The sequence below is a fragment of the Entelurus aequoreus genome, linkage group LG08, assembly GCF_033978785.1.
Source record: "Entelurus aequoreus isolate RoL-2023_Sb linkage group LG08, RoL_Eaeq_v1.1, whole genome shotgun sequence".
NCBI classification, from domain to species: domain Eukaryota; kingdom Metazoa; phylum Chordata; class Actinopteri; order Syngnathiformes; family Syngnathidae; genus Entelurus; species Entelurus aequoreus.
In genome coordinates, this window is record NC_084738.1 from 35,657,356 (window position 1) to 35,678,649 (window position 21,294).

Consider the following 21,294-nt stretch of genomic DNA (forward strand, 5'->3'; position numbering starts at 1 on the left):
AATATAAACTGCAGCTCAGCTCACTCGCAGTCCTGGCTTGAGGTGAAGGCTAATTACCTCTCAGTTCCAGCCACATCGACCCCTTCTGAGCGCCTATTTTCAGCTGCTGGGAATATTGTAAACAAGAAAAGAACCAAACATGTACACATGCTAACCTTTCTTCATTACAACTGTTAGTCACTCACTGGAATGAGTAGAATTGGTTATTGTGTACTGTGTTGGACTGGATGTTTATTTTGCACATTTTAAAAGCAATACTTAAAGGCCTACTGAAATGAATTTTTTTTATTTAAACGGGGATAGCAGATCTATTCTATGTGTCATACTTGATCATTTCGCGATATTGCCATATTTTTGCTGAAAGGATTTAGTATAGAACAACGACGATAAAGATTGCAACTTTTGGTATCTGATAAAAAAAAGGCTTGCACCTACCGGAAGTAGCGTGACGTAGTCAGTTGAACATATACGCAAAGTTCCCTATTGTTTACAATGATGGCCGCATGAAGTGAGAGAGATTCGGACCGAGAAAGCGACAATTTCCCCATTAATTTGAGCGAGGATGAAAGATTTGTGGATGAGTAAAGTGCAAGTGAAGGACTAGTGGGGAGTTGAAGCTATTCAGATAGGGAAGATGCTGTGAGAGCCGAGGGTGACCTGATATTCAGCTGGGAATGACTACAACAGTAAATAAACACAAGACATATATATACTCTATTAGCCACAACACAACCAGGCTTATATTTAATATGCCACAAATTAATCCTGCATAAAAACACCTGCGTGTTTGTTATGCTAGCTCCTAGCTCCTCTGCTAGCTCCTAGCTCCATAGAACACGCCAATACAATTCAAACACCTGATCAACACACACAATCACTCAGCCCAAAAGACAGTTTACCTAACCCAAGGTTCATAAAGCTTATATATTTTTAAAAAGTTACGTACGTGACGCGCACATACGGTCAAGTTATCGAATGTTTAGCAGCCAAGGCTGCATACTCACGGTACCTGATATTCAGCTGGGAATGACTACAACAGTAAATAAACACAAGACATATATATACTCTATTAGCCACAACACAACCAGGCTTATATTTAATATGCCACAAATTAATCCTGCATAATAACACCTGCGTGTTTGTTATGCTAGCTCCTAGCTCCTCTGCTAGCTCCTAGCTCCATAGAACACGCCAATACAATTCAAACACCTGATCAACACACACAATCACTCAGCCCAAAAGACCGTTCACCTAACCCAAGGTTCATAAAGCTTATATATTTTTAAAAAGTTACGTACGTGACGCGCACGTCCGGTACGGTACGTGTTATGCTAGCTCCTAGCTCCTCTGCTAGCTCCTAGCTCCATAGAACACGCCAATACAATTCAAACACATGATCAACACACACAATCACTCAGCCCAAAAGACCGTTCACCTAACCCAAGGTTCATAAAGCTTATATATTTTAAAAAAGTTACGTACATACGCAAAAAAAAGCCAAAGCTGCATACTCACAGTAGCACGTCTGCGTCTTTGTCATCCAAATCAAAGTAATCCTGGTAAGAGTCTGTGTTGTCCCAGTTCTCTACAGGCGTCTGTGTATCCAAATCAAAAGTCCTCCTGGTTAGAGTCTCTGTTATCCGAGTTCTTCCATCTTGACTGCATCTTTCGGGAATGTAAACAAAGAAGCGCCGGCTGTGTACTGTTGTGGCTGACTACGTTCGAAAAATACGTCCATTTCGCACCGACAACTTTCTTCTTTGCTTGCTTGGCTTCCTTCTCCATAATGCAATGAACATGATTGAAACAGATTCACGAACACAGATGTCCAGAATACTGTGGAATTATGAAATGAAAACAGAGCTTTTTCGTATCGGCTTCAATGTGGAAGGCATACCCGTGTTCGCCGGGCTACGTCACGCGCATACGTCATCCGCAGAGGCGTTTCGAACCGGAAGTTTAGCGGCAAATTTAAAATGTCACTTTATAAGTTAACCCGGCCGTATTGGCATGTGTTATAATGTTAAGATTTCATCATTGATATATAAACTATCAGACTGCGTGGTCGGTAGTAGTGGGTTTCAGTAGGCCTTTAATGTTTACAGTGCTCCAGAATATTTAGATTGGCACTTTTTTGTATTGGATGTTTATCTTTATTTTTGCACATTTTAGCAAATAAGCAATACTTTCACTTTTGTTGAAACGTTTACACTGTTGTTACAGAATATTTTGTTTTGTACTTTTTTGTATTGGATGTTTATCTTTATTTTTGCACATTTTAAAGCAAAATAAGCAGTACTTTTACTTTTGAAATGCTTATACTATTGCAGAATATTAAGATTTGCCCTGGATGTTGACTTTTATATTTGCACATTAAAAAGCAAATACGCTACTTTTAATGTTGTTAAATGTTAAAAGTTTTAAATGTTTACATTGTTACAGAATATTTAGTCATGTTGTTGTCAATGTCAATTTTTTTTTTCGATTAATCTATAGATTATTTTTCCTTTTACCGATTATTTTTTTATTCAAAATGAAGATGAAAAAATAAATGTAGGCCCGTTTTTTCAAAAGGCATGGCTTTTATTTACAAAAAAAAAGAAGTATGGCCACTCAGTCAACATTGACAACAACATGACTAAATATTCTGTAACAATGTAAACATTTTGGCCATACTTCTTTTTTTTTGTAAATAAAAGCCATGCCTTTTGAAAAAACGGGCCTACATTTATTTTTTCATCTTCATTTTGAATAAAAAAATAATCGGTAAAAGGAAAAGTAATCTATAGATTAATCGGAAAAAAATATCTATAGATTAACCGATTAGTCGAAAAAATAATCTATGGGGCGGCATGGCGTAGTGGGTAGAGCGCCCGTGTCAGAAACCTGAGGGTTGCAGGTTCGCTCCCCGCCTCTTACCATGCCGTTGTGTCCTTGGGCAGGACACTTCACCCTTGCCCCCGGTGCCGCTCACACTGGTGAATGAATGTTGAATGAATGATAGGTGGTGGTCGGAGGGGCCGTAGGCGCAGATTGGCAGCCACGCTTCTGTCAGTCTACCCCAGGGCAGCTGTGGCTACGAAAGTAGCTTACCACCACCAGGTGTGAATGAATGATGGGTTTTTAACATGTAAAGCGACTTTGGGTACTTAGAAAAGCGCTATATAAATCCCAGTTATTATTATTATTATTATTATTATAAAAATAATCGTTAGCTGCAGCCTTAATTGTTTTTGCACTTTTTGGCTTCTTATTGAGCTGCTGCATTTTTTGGTTGGGTTGTTTATTTATTTTGAGTAACTCTACATTTCTGAAAGGGAAGGAATGTAATAGAGTGATCTATGTTTGTCTGTTGCCATCTCCCGGTTAATGTTGGCTATAGCGTACTGGGGTTATTTTTTGGTTGGCCAACGATTTACGTGGTGTTGCGCACCTGACGTCAAGTGTGTTGAGTCTGTTCTGAAGTCTACAGTAAAGAGACGTACTTCATCATCTCGCCTGGTTATTGCCTCTGTCACGCCAAATTTCTTCCCCCCTACAAACCCCCCCCCCCTTTACTTCCGGGGCTGCGTCCAATAACGTCACAAAGTTGCCGGGGGTCCTTAACCGGCACGTGACTGTCCTGTTTCGCGCCTGTACAAAAAAAAAACAATAATCGATTTCTTCAGATTCCAGCAGCTGTCAAAGACGAAGTATCCTTCCAGCGACGGGCAGTCAAAGCCGAAGTGCTATCGATCGCTGTCAATGACGTAAGAGGAAAGATGACCACGGAAGTAAATGGGGGGGGAGGAAGGTTTTTTTAGGGGGAAGAAATTTGGCGTGACACCTCCAACCCAATATATTATACATAAAGGTAAGACCATAATAACGTTTTTTTTATTAAATGTGCTTTTTTGTGTGCTGCAGTTTGTATGTGTAAAGTAAAGTTAAGTTAAAGTACCAATGATTGTCACACACACACTAGGTGTGGTGAAATTTGTCCTCTGCATTTGACCCATCCCCTTGTTCACCCCCTGGGAGGTGAGGGGAGCAGTGGGCAGCAGCGGCGCCGCGCCCGGGAATAATTTTTGGTGATTTAACCCCCAATACCAACCCTAGATGCTGAGTGCCAAGCAGGGAAGAATGCTGGTATGAGCTTTTAAACATAACCCGTTAACTGCTGCCAATCAAATGGTGAATAAGATACTCTTTAGGGTTCATATGTTTGTAAATCTGACTGTGATGAAGTCAGTGCCTCACCAGCCATGAACCTCACCGCACGTCACTGTTACATACAGAGGGAAGCAAGCAAGCTAATTGCTAAGCTAGCCACTAAACTATCTTTAAACAACAAAGGTGCTTAGTAAAGTTTAAGAAGTATAGATAGAATCACATTGCAGCAGAAAGTAAGCAGTTGTTAATGGGAAATTAAAAAGTAGACTAATAAAGTTAGAGAGATGATAATATAAGAACTGTTAAAGTGCTCTGTTGCTGTTGAACCATCACTGTCAGGCACAAAAAGTAGAAAGAAAATAGATTGATTCATTAATTTATCATTTCGATACCAACGGTAGAATCAATGTATAATAAATACTAGTGTGATTAGTAGGGATGGGAATCGAAAACCTGTTGGTTCCCAGTGTATCAATTCCTTGTAAACACTTGCCAATTTTACAAACAATTCCCTTAACAATGCCAGTTGATGGGAACAACGTCATTACACAATGTGCTTAGTGACGTCAGACAGCAAAATGGCGGTACTCGGTCGGAACAAACACTCTAAAGTTATATTTTAGAAGAAAAGATTGCAATAGCGCTACTTGTAATAATTGCAAGTTGGGCTGGGCGATTATATGATCGTGTACATTGATCGCGATTAATTTGAGTTCGATCACGGAGATAAGCTGGTAGCATAGTTCCTCGACCAAACATGGCGGATATGTCTGTTAGAAGTTACCGCAGTTGTAACCAGTAGGGAAGCAACGATGCTTGGTATAATCATGCACGGAACAATCCACCTTTATTGACCGTGATCCTGTGTGTGTCTGCGAATGTGTGGGTTTGTGTACGTTTGCGTGTGTGTGTGAAATTGAGTCCGTGTGCGCAACCTCCCGTTCCAACGCCGTGAAAGTCAGTCTCTTCACGATATAACTAATGTTCAATCGTGTTGTGCCTCTTCGACCCTTACACAGCTGGAAGTACAGCCCAGAAGAACAAAATAAAGAAATATGACTAACATTAGCATAGAAGTTGAAACACAACATTTAAAAAGGAGCAGCGGCATTAGTTTCACTATCTGCTGCAGCTCCCCAGTAATCCTGCCCTAAATGCGGACTTGCAGGCACTCAGAATGTCTATGTGACTGTATTGGTCCCGACAGAGAATCAACACACCCACTAATTTAATCAAATAAGGTTGTTGTTGTTGTTGTTTTTTTAAATACAAATGTTTGTTTGTGTCTGCAAAGATTCCACTCCTCTGATATACAGACACTTTGTGTTCTTTATGTTTGTTTGTGAATACAAAAACATTTTGTTTCTGAAATAATCATTACATTTGTTTTATGTGTTGGTAAACACTATTTTACAGTACTTCAAATTCAAACTGCACTTTGTCTTTTCTTTCAATGTAAGATACAGAATTTGGGTTTTAAAAATTCCACAATCTGGGTCACCGCTTGTTGTTTACCAAAGCACCGGTGAGAAGCACAAGCGTATACAAGTAATTAAAGAATACAATTAATAATTTACCATTTGAAAGTGTTATTTAGTGAATGTTAACTTGAAATACAAATCTTATAGTATTCAATAGACCATTTATAATTTGTTTACAGCAGAATGTTTGTAATGACAAGCAAGAAAACAAAATAACTTTGAGAGGCAAAAAAGTTGCTCTCTTTACCCCCACAAAACGTTTTGAAAAAGAAGCAAAACGGTGGCTCTAAAACCAGGTATGGACCATAGTGTTGGTTCCCTGTACTGTTGCACACAAATATATATATGAACAAGAGGACAGTTGTCAACTGTAAGCATATATTACCTCGATCAAACATGGTGGAAATGTCTGTTATAAGACACTGCAGTAGTAAACAGCAGGGATGCAACAGTATCCGTTATAATCCTACACGGGACAATCCGCTTTACTAAAAAAAAATTAAAAAATAGTGATATTAATCGAGATTGGATGATATGAAAAAAATAATTGTGATCATTTTTTTGCCATATTGCCCAGCCCTATTTGCAAGATTGCTATTTTATCAAGGAGAGGACATACAAGCAATATGCTGAAATGTTTTAACCCACAGCATGCACTAACTATAAATGAAAGTTGTGTTTTTGACCCAGTTCAATCTCATTCCAGCAGCAGTAACGCTAGCATGTCATCTGCCGTAAATACAACAGGTACTACTCACCGCCTATCATGTTAGCGCTGTTACCTGTTAAATTGAATTGAATGCCTTCTCGTTTAGATGAGCAAGACGGGAGACAGACTGGATCCAAGGCGGAAAGTAAGTACTATCGTCTCCTTTCAGCGTGGCAGACAAGAGTACAAGCAGGACAGACCGGCAGTGATGAAAAGTGGTCAAAAGTTTGAACTCATATGCCACAGTGCTCCTGATTTTTGGTAAGTGGAAAAAGTTGCATGTTTTCCTGGAACCACATTTTCACTCAGTCATTTCCGTTATAAAAGTAAAACTCATAAAATTAGAAAAGTGTGTAAAAGTCCATTCATGTCAAACTTTAAATGTGAAACTAATATGGGATATCAACACATGCAAAGTGAAATATGTCAAACCTTAATGTATTATTATAATGATGATCATAGCTTACAGTTTTTGAAGACTTCATATTTTCTGAGATTTTCAGTTCAAGGTTTTTATAAGCTGTAAGCCATAATCATCAACATTATAACAAAAGAAGGCTTGAAATAGCTTGAGTTGCATGTTATGTATATGATAGTTTCACCTTGTACATGTAAACCAAACATTGTAATATTTTTAGCTTCACCAGTACATTTTCTAGGGAGGTCAGATAAACGATTCTTAAAAGTTTTGAAAATGTTACTTAAATGTAAAATTATTGCGTAATTTCCACGTATGTTTTATTTTGTGAAATTCTACAGAAGAATATTTATTTATTGTATTTATTTTCTCTTGAGACTTCACTGTCGGCTTTGTAATGTTATGTTGCCTCTAAACTAAACTACATTTATGCTAGTCCACCTTTTAGTTCTATTTTTTTTCCAAATGAGAATCAAAAAGAGAACCCAGGGTTTCCCATTAATGTAAGTGAATGTGGCGCACCGCCACGGAAGTGTCATGGCCGCCACACCATGAAAATTAGTTTTTTTTAACATAAAAACTAATATAATTTATTGTAGCATACAGAAAAAGTCACAAAAAATATGACGCTATTTTTAACTGTTATTGACAATTTTATACTAACAAACGGCACAATTCCAACAGGTTTTATCTCCCATGCAAACACTTCCTCACTCTCCCCTAAATCTGCTTTCAGGCACGGACGGTGTATTTATAAATTAACACAAAAACAAAACCATACAAACATAAAACATTACTACTAGCAGGTTGTTACAGTATGAATTGACATATATAGCCTATTACGTGTGTATTATTGTCTTGTGATGCACCTAAAACTCAGCCACTGAAAAAAGACTTTGATAACCGAAAACAGCGCTGCCGAAACCTAATGTGAACAAGATGCACTTGATTGTCTGGAGCATAGTCAGCTTCTCTGCAATGTGTATGTAACTTTAATATATCCCAGATAAACCCGTGGATGGCGATCTTAAACATTTACTATTAAGAGGACAGTGGCGGCTTTTAAGGAGAGGAAGTCCAACTGTAGCAGCAGCGCGAAGCAAGTGTGACGTCATGCTCGCTGCAGGTCGCCTCTTTCGTCAGGTAGGGTCTCTAAACACGATTACAGTCTATAATAACACCAGAAAAAGATGATAGATTTGTTGCTCTTTGTTTTCAATTTTAAAAGAGTCATTAAAAGTCTCTAGACACTTGAACATTTCTCAACAAAGTACAGTGTAAAATAAACAACAATTGAAAATATGGCAAAAGGCTATAAAAATATATATTAACACTAATTAATAATAACAGATATGTTTTAAAATGTATGTATACATATTTTTAAAGAAAATATATAACATGACATGGTGATCACACCCCTGCCGCCACGGGTATCTTGACAATCTAGGGGAAACCCTGGAACCGATAAGGAAAAGCATAAGGATAAGGATAAGCAGTATCTAAAGCGGGAACGGAACAGGAACAATATTATTAATGCCCATCCCTGGTGATCAGATTAATATATTTACCTTCTTATTTTCTTTCGATTAATGTTTATAAACTAATAATGCCCTGGACCCAGGGTGACTCTGAGGGCAAAAAACTAAGGACTTAAGAGATAGTATGTTTTTTTGTTTTGTTTAGTTATTGTGAATTATTGCCTTTGTTTTTCTCAAACAACTGTATGTTATAAAAGAAAAAAATTAAGTAGTTTAAATATTGTGTTGAAATTGTTACACTGTCAGTAACACTCACCATAAATAATTAAATGAAAAATACGGTTAATAATAATCAGTATCGACCGATTTGACTCGGCTGATACTGATTGGCAGCATAAACCTCTGATCGAAACATCCCTATCTCTAATACATAAACAACAGGATATGCGGAAATGTTTATTTTTGAAAACCTCATAATAAAAGTGAAACTTTTATTAATGTGTACTCCTGTGAAATGAAACTACATAACGTTTATAGTCAAGTTCAAAGGATTGATATTTATGTACTGGCAACTTGTACAGGGTATACACCGCCTTCCGCCCGTGTGCAGCTGGGAGCTCCAGCACCCCCTGTGACCCCGTAAGGGACAAGCGGTAGAAAATGGATGGATGGATGTGAGAATAGTACATTTTTGACCTTGAATCTTAAAAAAAAAAATCACAATTGAGAATTGTTGGCAACCAGAATCAAAACGAGAGACCCGAGTCAGAACCAGAAACGTCCAATTTCAAACGATGCCCAAATTGAGTTCCAAAAAGCCATATTGCAAAACACTACGGGCACAGGTATCTAAAATTCCGTGCAAACTTACGCTAAAATTAATTAACCTTATGATTTGATGCCATGTCTGTGTTTAACACGAGTATCTGACATTGTAACAGCATTCGTAAGTCAGAAAAAACGAAAATCATTATAGGTTTAAATAATATAATATAGCGTGGTGTTTGTGTAGTAGTGCCATCCAGTAGAGTACATCAAAGTCTTCTTTATATTAATTTAATTTAGTAATACAGTATAATGCTACTGTGATACTGTATAGAACAAAGACAACATCAACATCAAATTAAAGCACAAAATTAATACAGACTTACAGTACAATCGGTGAGAGCCTGCTTGGTTTCCAAAAGAAGATTATAATATTTAGGTTGTTGTATGCAGTGGGTTTTTAAACCATCCAATTTTTAGTCAGGGCCGAAAATCTTTAAAAGTCAAAAGTCTTTAAAGTAGAGCTACAATAATTCAGTTAAATCATGAATTCGATTGGGAAAAAAAACATTAATTGATGTTCCGTTTTGAGCAATGAGTTTAACTAAAAAAAATGTATCAAATCCAGAACGGAGGGAGTGCACTTTAAATACGCAAGCATCATTTCTGCATGGCCGCTGCAATAGAGAACATGGGAGAAGTGGTGTGTGGGTGCCGTGATCTGACTTTTCATCAATGTGCAAATGTTAAAAGTACAATTTCAATGTGGATGATTTGCATTTATTAGTAAAAATAAGAATAAAGGTTTTGGCAAGCAGAAAAATGTTGTTTTATATCAAATGTTTTTTTTCTGAAACACTCATTCAGGCTATAAAGGGTGTTTTATACATTTACTTTATTAATCAAACAAACTCATTGATAGATTACGTGATTATTAAAATAATCGAGAGCTGCAGCCCTACTTTAAAGCTGCTGTATGTCACCGGCTGGAGATTATACTTTGTTAAAAATATCCATCCATCCATTTTCTACGGATTGTCCCTCTAATATCTAATTAAAAATATCTAAAAACACCCCCAACAGCTAGCATATTTTACCAATAGTGGTGTAAAATAACAGATTGAATGAATGTCTACGTTTGTCACAATTAGAAGTTAAACTTTGTAAATTATTCCATACGGGCCAGAGGGAATGTTAGATTTACGCAGCATTCCTCGGAGCTCGCCCACCCACAGGAGAGCGCTTTGCAAATGAAAGGATTAAAAAACGGATGAAATGGCTGCCAAGTCTCTGTTCAACAGGTGAGCCAGATCAAAAATTACATAGGCCCATAATATTTGTAATCTGTGCCAATATTACAGCGGACAACAGGTACAACAAGAGCTGCGCTGTTGACTTGTGGCAAGCCGCCGTTGCCTTGTTTTGGTGTGAAGTCAAAGGTCGACAGGAAGAGCAATACATTTGTCCGCTCTATAAGAAAATAAGTGCCCCCCAGTGTACGAGGGGCACACGGTGTGGGACCAATAGCCACATTACAGAGTGTGCAAGGACACTGGGACTTCACATGTAGACGTGACCATACAAAAAAGAATACCAATTGTGGAATCAGTAACTAATTTAGTTCATGCAACTTAGTCACTTGTTAAGTGCGCCCTTACTTGGGGTATTTTGACCGAAGCATGTAACAGGCAAGAGAAAAAAAACAAAAAAACTCTGCTTTGTGACACCGTTATAACATCATAACATTATAACATTTCCCTAACTGTAGTCACAATCCTACCTACACAGCCTGGAGTAGACACGTTAAACAGATTTGGGTCCAATACTGTGGCAAAGGAGGAAACATTGCCTCAAATATTACCACATAAGAGTAGGTTGGTAAATATTTGCAAATGAGTATGCTAACAAAGGTGTACTAACTAATAAACAGAGCTACTGCCAAGCCTGCAGCCAGCAAATGTTCATTTTACATCAATTGGTGTGAATGCATTTGTGATGGTGTGGAATTTGCTGTTGCTATGGCAATGATAGCAACAGGGCATTGATCAGACAAATGAGTGAACCAATACAAAGTAGAGGATTCAGAGGAGAGGAAAACAGGCAGAAAAAAATGTCTGTAAGACTCAGAAAGCTTATCTCCAATGGATGTACCAGATGGCGCTGTACACACTGTTATTACATAATCAAAACAGCAAACCACATTTTTATGCACAGACACTCTCCGCCGAATTCAGGCACACACACAAACATGGACACTTAACAGACTGAACTACTAATCAGAGCAAAACCCTTATCATTTAGTTCCAACAGACAAATACCAATGTGTCTACATAGACCAGACACATTGTTATGTAGTTGTGGATAATGACACACAACATTCATACTAAAAGCAAAATGTACAGTACATTGTAATTTTCTGATTTTAACTTGAAAGTGGCCTATTTGCTGCAAGTCTTGCACATCAGTACCTATTATTATACAAAAAGAGGAACTCGATACTGCAGAGTATATTGCAGTGTGATTATACTAGAACCTGCTTAACGGCATTCTCTCAAACAAACGTTTGTAGTATTTTGCCTTACTGAAATGTGTTTTACTGCTTTTATTGCATGCTGTGGACGAGATGTGATAGTCACCAAGGTCTATGTAGCATATCCAAAAGTTCCATTATGACTAAAGTATGCCCAACTTGGTACAAAACAGATATGTAACTAGCCTGCGCCATGGTTCCTCCTGGGGAACAAACCACTGCTTGAAACTCTTAAGGTGTTATGGACTGAGGTTTACACACGTTCTACCGCAAAGCCACACTAGCTGGCATCTATTACACTCAACTGTATGAAGACTAGCTCAAATATGATTATTGCTGAAGATCCAATACTTATTGAGCTCCACTAAGCAAATGTAAACTGTGATAAAGTGTAGCAAGACTTCCATTTTTTTCCCAATACGAAAACTTAAAATTAAGTTGGAAAAAATCTCAATATTTAATCAATACAATTGAAAACTTTCTTTAGAGCTTTCAGAATATTTTAAAAGTCAGAGACAAGAACAGCCTTTTAAAAACTGCAGATTTTTGTGACGTTGTGCCATTTTTTATATACTGTACATGCATCAAAAAATAAATTCTTACCAGTGCAGGCCACTGTATGTGCGTAACCTTGATTCCTTGCAGCAGGCCTCCTGCTCCTCCACCTGCTCCCTCTCCTCCTGCTCCGGTTCCTTCCTTCCTCTTGGCCCAGACCAGCTGGTGCTCAAGTAGAAACAGCTGGAAATCCTCATAGACCTTCACCCACTCACGGTTCTCCCACTCCTGGTCATCAAACTCTACATATACCTGTGATATACAACACAAATTGTAACAATTAGTCAACATTAAAGATATCTGCTATGCTTCATCACTAAATCCAGTAACATGACCCCAAAAAGCATGACTGGCAATAAAAAGAGGAATTCAAAAAACAATAGGAGGTAAACTGAAGCCAAACATTTTTTTAGGGGGCGGGTGTCAAACTTATCTTCACTGAGGGCTTTTTAGGTGCCACCAACGGGCTTGTATGTATTACTTATTCAAGTTACAAATTAAACATATATGTATGGTGTATGGTGAATACACACTTTAATGCAGCATACACCTATGTTTTAGATAATTGTTAAGCTGGTTAATAGAAAAATTGACCAATGAGGTTCCTGTCAGAGAACACAAGTTCATCAACTCATCAACTTAATGTGCATGTTATGTACACAGAGTGGATTAAATTCCTTTAATTTAGGTCAGTTTAGTGTCTGAAATAAACACAATATATTATCACTACTCTGTTATCCAATGAAACAAACTCAAAGTATGTCATCAATCAATCATCCATCCATTTTCTACCGCTTGTCCCTCTTGGGGTCGCGGGGGTGCTGAAGCCTTTCCTAGTTACACTCGGGCGGAAGGTGGGGTACACCCTGGACAAGTCACCACCTCATCACAGGGTCAACACAGAGACAGACAACATTCACACTCACATTCACACACTAGGGTCAATTTAGTGTTGCCAATCAACCTATCCCCAGGTGCATGTCTTTGGAGGTGGGAGGAATCCGTAGTACCTGGACGGAACCCACACAGTCAATCAAAGTTTATTTATATAGCTCTTAATCACAAATGCCTCAAAGGGCTTCAGCATCTCCTATGCATAGAAAGTAAACATCAATACAAACAGCAGCAGTTACATACAAAGCATTAATAATATTCTTGTCTCAAATCAACCATAATAGTTATTTACTTAGCAGTCAGATACTATTTTCTAAAATTTCAAATTTGATGTAAAAACATCCATAAACTTCAGCAATTATGTATTACGGAACACAGTAGGAGTGGGAAGAACTGTAAGGAGAGCACAAAAGAGGAAGGAATCATATCACGTATTAGATTAGGACACACCAGACTGAATAAGACATTGCACCTTATAAACAAACACCCAATAGGATTATCAGTGGAACATGCAATCATTCATTGTGGGAAATACAGTACAGAAAGGAAAAAATTAAGAGAGGAAGTCAGAAGACATGGATAGAAGGTTACCATCAAATGGGTACTCCGCAGCAACCAAATTGTTTTAGTGACGTTTCTACAAGAGTGAGGTGTGAGGGAGGGAGAAGGGAGGGAACTCTGGTACACACTCCAATACAATAGGTGGCGGCCATGCACCTTTACTGTTGAGTGCCTTGCCATTAAACAAGATAATTAAATGATAAATGGGTTATACTTGTATAGCGCTTTTCTACCTTCAAGGTACTCAAAGCGCTTTGACAGTATTTCCACATTCACCCATTCACACACACATTCACACACTGATGGCGGGAGCTGCCATGCAAGGCGCTTAACCAGCAGCCATCAGGAACAAGGGTGAAGTGTCTTGCCCAAGGACACAACGGACGTGACTAGGATGGTAGAAGGTGGGGATTGAACCCCAGTAACCAGCAATGCTCCGATTGCTGGCACGGCCACTCTACCAACTTCGCCACGCCGTAGGAAAGAATGAAGGAAAAAGCAATTAGTGCTTTGAATATGTCTATTACAAAAAATGACATTACAGGCCAGGCCATATATCATAAATGCATCAAGGCTATCGGACAATGTGAAGCAGTGGTATAGAGAGTTGTCAACAACCAGGGTGAATAAAGTACTTGTGACCTTTAACTAGTGCTACGGTATTTAACATCAGCGAAACCAGAGGTACAGTGGTACCTCGGCTCTTATCTCAAAATATTGATTACCAATAGTTTTAGGTACTTGTAATTTGTCTCTTGTCTTTTTTTATGATTAACTTGCGATCATAATTTAAGTTACGAGCCTTCAAGCCGCTAGAGGGCGTGGTAAATGTCAAATGAACGCCGTTTATTCATCCTCAAGCGAAAATTTAGGCGTCGGTAGCAGCAACAGAAAAAGGAGACAACAAATCAATCAGTTAAAATAGAATGTGATAAAAGTAGAGTACAGACACTAATATATTCATTGTAAGTCAGTTGGTGATTTCGATAATACAGTTGAGGTACTACTGAATGTGTTAAAAAGTTTGAAGTCACAACTTGGTTTGTAGCTGTTTGTGTAGAATGGTATCAATAGGCTTGGTTCAGAACTTTAAGACCTTAAACAATGGCCATGACAGACATAAATTAACATTTTACAAGTTGCCACTGCTATTGCTACTATTTTTTGTTGCTCTTTAAAATATTTGTGGCAGTGACTGCACATTTGTTGACCAACACACACAATAACCAGAGTTAAAAAGTTGTTTAGGGATTCCTTATAAACCAAAAAAATCATTGTAGGGGTTTAGCTACTGTCCGTAGTTCCTTCCAAATCCAAATCTTCATTTCGTTGTATAGCACAATATACTAGGGCAATTGTATGATTCCAACTTTATGTATTTTGAAAATGGCTATAGTAAAAAAGGGATACATTTATTTTCATCAGTTTATTTTCAGTTCTTTTATGTAATGGCTACAATAGAATATTATAGTCTGCATTGTATAAGCTGTACACAAGTAGTATCTGTAATTGGATTCTATAAGCCATTAGATCCTAAACAGTTACTCCACTCCATGTTTTCTCGTGTATGGGCCTATAGAACTCTCCCCTCCCCCATATCTCTCATCCATAAGCAGAGAGAGGAAGCGTGCTACAGGGATCAACGGGTGCATCTCTCCTCAGTCACCCTCCCCCTCTGCTGTAATGTACTACTGCAGTCACACGAGTGATCACTCTTAAGCCGGCAGACAGAAGCTCAGTCTGTCCTTTGTTTATTATTGCTGCTGCCCCTCCTAGAGTCACAACAGTCATCTATCCTTCAACAGTCTGTCAGTCTGCACACCATGCCCTTAATCATTGTTCCCCCAACTATTGAGTAATTACGCCCTTTCAGTTGCATTGGTCATGGACAATACCTGGACATACATTAATCTTAATTTATGAGGGACAGAATCATCATGTCTGTGTGTAGGTCAGGGATGTCAAGATCCGGCCAGTAAACAGGTTTAATCCAGCCCACAAGTTGAGTTTGCCAAATATAATAATTAGCTGACATTTTTGAATGAACGAAAGTGCTGTTCTAACTGTGTCCACTGGATGTCGCAATAGCAATTCTTTGTATTCCCAGCCACTAGAGCGCACACAACTACAGAGGTGGGGGAACGGTGTGCAGTGTTAAAGTTTTAAAGATTAAAGATTAAAGTAGCAATGATTGTCACACACACACTAGATGTTGTGAAATTTGTCCTCTGCATTTGACCCATCCCCTTGGTGAGCAGTGGGCAGCAGCGGCGCCGCGCCCGGGAATCATTTTGGTGATTTAACCCCCAACTCCAACCCTTGATGCTGAGTGCCAAGCAGGGAGGTAATGGGTCCCATTTTTATAGTCTTTGGTATGACTCGGCTGGGATTTGAACTCCAACCTACCGATCTCAGGGCGGACACTAAGATAGAAGAAACACTTCCGTGTTTGGACACAACGTACTTACGATGCTTATTAGTGTAAGTATACAAGATGTGGATTGATACGTTCATGCCTTGATAGTCAGATATTTGTTATTTGATTTTGATATTATTAATTTCATCTTCTGTTAGATTTAAAATCAACACCTTACTGGGAGCATTTTAAAACTCTGCCAGATTCAATTCCGCCTATTTGACTGATTAACATGATCACATCTTTTATCCAGAAAATATAAATAACGACAAAAGAAGATCAATCAATCAATCAATGTTTACTTATATAGCCCTAAATCGCGAGTGTCTCAAAGGGCCGCACAAGCCACAACAACATCCTCGGCTCAGATCCCACATCACGGCAAGAAAAAACTCAACTTAATGGGATAACAATGAGAAACCTTGGAGATAGAATACTATTAACCGTAACATGTAAGTGTAAAAAAAAACCATTATGATTTCTGCATTTTCAGAATGTGCTTGGTCTATTTTTAAACAAAGAAAACAATCTGAAGTTGACTTTATTTTTAAGTTATCGTTCCATGATTTTACCAGCCCGGCCCACTTGTGAATAGATTTTCCTCCATGTGGCCCCTGTGCTAAAATGAGTTTGACGCCCCTGGTGTAGGTGCTTGCCTCTGGACCTTTTGGCTTATCACGACTCGTCAGGATTAATCCAACAACTTTTAAAACCATCCATCCATCCAAACCTAACAAATTGTTCTAAAACTAAAATGACTATCATTTTGGTTCATTCATTGTCGGAATCAAGGTGTAATATAAATGTATGGGTTTTGTTAATGGTGCACATAGACATGGGAACAGAAGACTGCAAGCTGTTGCACAGGACGCCATATAGTATATTGTAGTGCATTAATGAAATCAAACTTGCATTATATCCAATAGTATAAGACAGAATTATTCCACTGAATTGTTTTTGGGGGCCACGTTTCCAAAAAGCTAAGGACTGGGGGACCAGACTTCTCCAGGGTTTCCCCTACATGTGATTGATTGTGGCGCAGTGCCACAGCAATATGAAATCCACCACACCGTGAAAATAACCTTAAAAATCAGTCTTTTACATTAAAAACAAATATAATTAATACATTGTATGAATGGATGTATCTAGCCTATTATTTACAAACTATTGACTAGTGAGGCAACTAAAATTTGGCCACCGAAACACTATGATCATCCGCAAGCAGGACGCATGTGATGGTCTGTAGCCTTGGCGTAAGACCAAGGCGCCGCCCGCCATCTACGGCACGCACACAGCCCCTGTTTGCACTCCAGCAAGACCGACCCAACCATTGGAGCCAATCCTTGTCCTGAAGTTACAAATTTGCAGAGGTGTGGACTTGAGTCACATGACTTAGACTCGAGTCATGAATTTGATGACTTTAGACTCGACTTGACAAAATGTAAAGAGACTTGCAACTCGACTTAGACTTTAAAATCAATGACTTGTGACTTCACTTGGACTTGAGTCTTTTGGCTTGAAATTACTTGCCACTTTCCCCAAAACCCAAAGATTAAAAAGTTACTCAGGAGCGCTCTGTATCTTTCATTTTGTACTTGTCTGTCTGTCAGCGTGTGTGCTCTCAGTACAATAGCCAATCAAATTAGTTATACGTTTTTTTCGTCTCACAGCACTCATCCAATCAAATTGCAGGAAAACCAACAAAGAAGAATTGTCAAACGACGCGCCAGTGAGAAAAAAATGATGCCAAAGTTGGTTTCGCTTGGGTATAAAAACTACGACTTGGTCAACAAAAAACGAATTGCAGAATGCAAAACATGCATTTCGAATATTACAGACGGAGACGCAACAACTTCCAACTTCGTTCCACATTTGAAGATGCACAAAGAAGGGTAAGTTTTGAATGTAAGATAACGTTTATTGGCTAAGTAACGTAACTTTTATTTGCTGTGTCGTTAAATCAGTGAGGCTGCAAACTCATTGCTAACGCTATAACCATAGACATCTTATAAGTAGACGCAGCATCGAGCGCTACTGCCTACTGGCGCTGACGAGACGCGGGGCCGTCATCTTGGAGTGGTGATCCGCTTCACTCAGTGCAATTCATTTGGCAGGAGCAATGAACTGTCAGCGCATTTAATTCATCTTGCCTCACTGAATACCACTCATTTTCACACGTTTTTTTGTCATACGTGTAGCTATGATAAAGGAGACATGATTTATTATTCATAGTTTGCTTAACAGTAATAGAATATTCTTATTTGCTATAAGTGACCAGACGTCCGAGATCAAAACTGGGAATATAATCCCAGAGAAGGGGGAAAAAAACAGTCAGCTATTTTTAAGTTCAAGAAACAATATGATTAGGTTATATATACATGCGTATATCCTACATAAACAATGTATGAATACATTAGATATCTATATATCTTAGGGACCTATAGACTGTATCTCTGTTGCTGCAGCAGCAGAGAGTTTATTCTGTCTTGACACTTTGTATTGATATTTTGTATTACATTCTTCCCTTAAATGATAATGTTTACAGTGATTGTTTTGTATGTATTTTTTATGTATGTCGCTTTTGATAAAAGCGTCTGCCAAATACTTAACATATATAAACACCTGAAAGTCTTTATATCAGCTAAAACCACCAATCTGTTTCACTGGATTCAGAATAAAACCAAATTCTGTCTTACCCAACAATGTTAGTATTTGAATATTGTTACTTGAAAACTTATTCCTGGTTACAATTATACTGTTAAGAAAGTATTGTTTTATATTTTGCCTAAAATGAGAATGCATCATAATCAGTGGCGGCTGGTGAATTTTGTTTTAGGTGGGACAGAAAGTTTGTAAACCAAACCCTTGTAGGGGCGTCATCCTCCCCCAGAAGATTTATTTGTGATTTTCTTTGCTCATTCTCAACTCTGTGGTAATATTCTTTTCACAAAATACAACCAATAGTACGTTAATGTTAAATCTTACTTGTGAAAAGTAATCCCCCGATTCCTATTTTCAACAGTCCGCTCATTTGAGCAGGAAAACTCCGAACACCATCTTTGTTTTCTACCTGTCAACTGTCAGTTTAGGCTGCTCGCCGGCTCCTCATCACCACTTCAAGATGGCGGCCAAATTGCTCGCGTCACAGCAGCCAATGCTGTGTCTACTTAAGATGTCTATGGTTATAACGTCATTGCAAACACGGCAATCTGTTTCGTCCACTGCAGTTCGCTATCTTATTCATACTTTTTGTAAAGTGAATTTTTTTTTAAGCAGGGTTGCATGAGGACCTACACATAACGTTACGTTAGTCAATGTATCACACACAGTAACGTAACGTTAGACGGCGGTCAGCAGCACCGCATATTTTAGCCACCTACAAAAAGAGAAACATAGTCAAATAAAGGTCAGTTAAAATGTATACTATATTAAGAATATGTGTACATATTGCATAGGGCCCTGACATCTAAAAAGTACAACTCTGTTCATTGTTATGTTCATGTATTTGTTATGTTTTTCATGTGTACGCATACATAAACACACATACAGTAGGAGATGAGATCAATGAGATAAGGTAAGAACAGAATAGAAACTGCTGTGGAACTAGTTACAATGCAATATGCCATGGAAATACAATGTTAACACTTTTGTGCAAATAAGTACAGTTGCACTTGTTTTTTCAAATGTGTTTATTCTGTAAAGGAATGAGTTAAATGTTTAAAATGACTGGTTAATAGTGCTATTATGAAGTGCAATGTCAGCACTATTTTTTTTCCTGCAATTTCAAATGCACTTGTTTTAATAAATAAATACAGCGTTTGAAAAACATACACAATCTGTGTAAATATATTAGTCTGTGGTTAAAAGGACTTAAAAGGACTCGAAACTCAAAATGCAGGACTTGGGACTTGACTTGAGACTTTCCAGTCTTGACTTTGGACTTGACTCGGGACTTGCCTGTCTTGACTCGGGACTTGACTCTAGACTTGAGGGCAAAGACTTGAGACATACTTGTGACTTGCAAAACAATGACATGGTCCCACCTCTGCAAAATTGACTTGCTGACTTCCCTTCCCCGCCTTGTTCTTATAACATGCCAGAGGCTGTTTACTTTGGAGACTTGCTGGGGATATGGGTCGTAGCAATGGCTCTAAGACTGCAAGACAGCTTCCCCTACAATATCCCGCAAAAAAGTGGTCAAATATGTACTTTTGTGTTTATATCTCACTGACTAAATATACGCGAGGATGCATTCAACTTTTGTTTAGAATCCGCTACTTTCTTGACAGCTGACACGACTTTCATCTCATTCATTGTGTGCATAGAGTGGGTTGTTCCACTTCAGACAAACTAGACATCCAGCCATTGACTACCGCTCGTCCCTCTGGGGGTTGTGGGGGGTGCTGGAGCCTATCCCAGCAGGACTTAGGCAGAAAAAAAGGGTACACCCTGGACAAGTCGCCACCTCATCGCAGGGTCAACACTGATAGACAACATTCACACTCACATTCACACACTAGTGACCATTTAGTGTTGCCAAACAACCTATAGGTGCATGTCTTTGGAGGTGGAAGGGGCCTATCCCCAGGTACATGTCTTTGGAGGTGGGAGGAAGCCGTAGTACCCGGAGGGAACCCTCGCAGTCAGGGGGAAAACATGCAAACACAGACAATCGTTGGATAAATGCTTGACTTTCTCCCGCCCACGTTCGACGAGTGTCTCTGAAGATTAATACAATAAGTGGGTGTGGCTTCAGCTGGCCTGGCTTCTGCGTGATAATTGGATGATCCCTTTTTGATTGACAGCAAAATGAGCGAATCAGCGATCTTGAAATATAAAACGATGCCATAACATTTTTCAATTATTCCGTTGTTCCTGTTGATATGAGAATATTAACATCTTTATTTCTTTTATCTGGAATTGGAGACTGTAGAGAGTAGCTGATAATTATCTTCCCCTACTTGAAAGACCATCAGCCGCCACTGGTATACGGCTTGTGTTACATTGTACAATAATAAACAATTATAAAGATAGAGCAAAACGATATAAGAAACAATATGTTAATACTCATTATTTTGGATTTATGTCCATATTTTTTTAGCCTTTTTAAAGAAAACGTATTCATCGACTGATGAGCAAATTATATGATCATGTCGACCCTACCAACACAAGTATCTTGGCAAGCTGGGGGAAACCCTCTTCTCTATTATTCTTATTTTGTATGTTTCTGAGACCAAGTATCCTCTGCAGTGGACATATTTATTTTTTCTGTCAGTTACAGAACTCTATAAAAAAAAATAGCCCTCTTTATACAATAGAAGCGCTCTGCTGTTTT

The 21,294-nt window shown here is 38.5% G+C and overlaps 1 protein-coding gene across 1 annotated transcript in view; it reads right to left on the reverse strand.

The window, feature by feature from the left end:
• Window positions 1-21,294, reverse strand: part of jmjd1cb (jumonji domain containing 1Cb) — a 257,366-nt gene that overhangs the window by 117,738 nt on the left and 118,334 nt on the right. Inside the window, exon 2 of the mRNA XM_062056388.1 lies at window positions 12,137-12,340. Within this exon, the coding sequence (XP_061912372.1) occupies window positions 12,137-12,340 (204 nt within the window). The remainder of the gene's footprint in view (window positions 1-12,136; window positions 12,341-21,294) is intronic.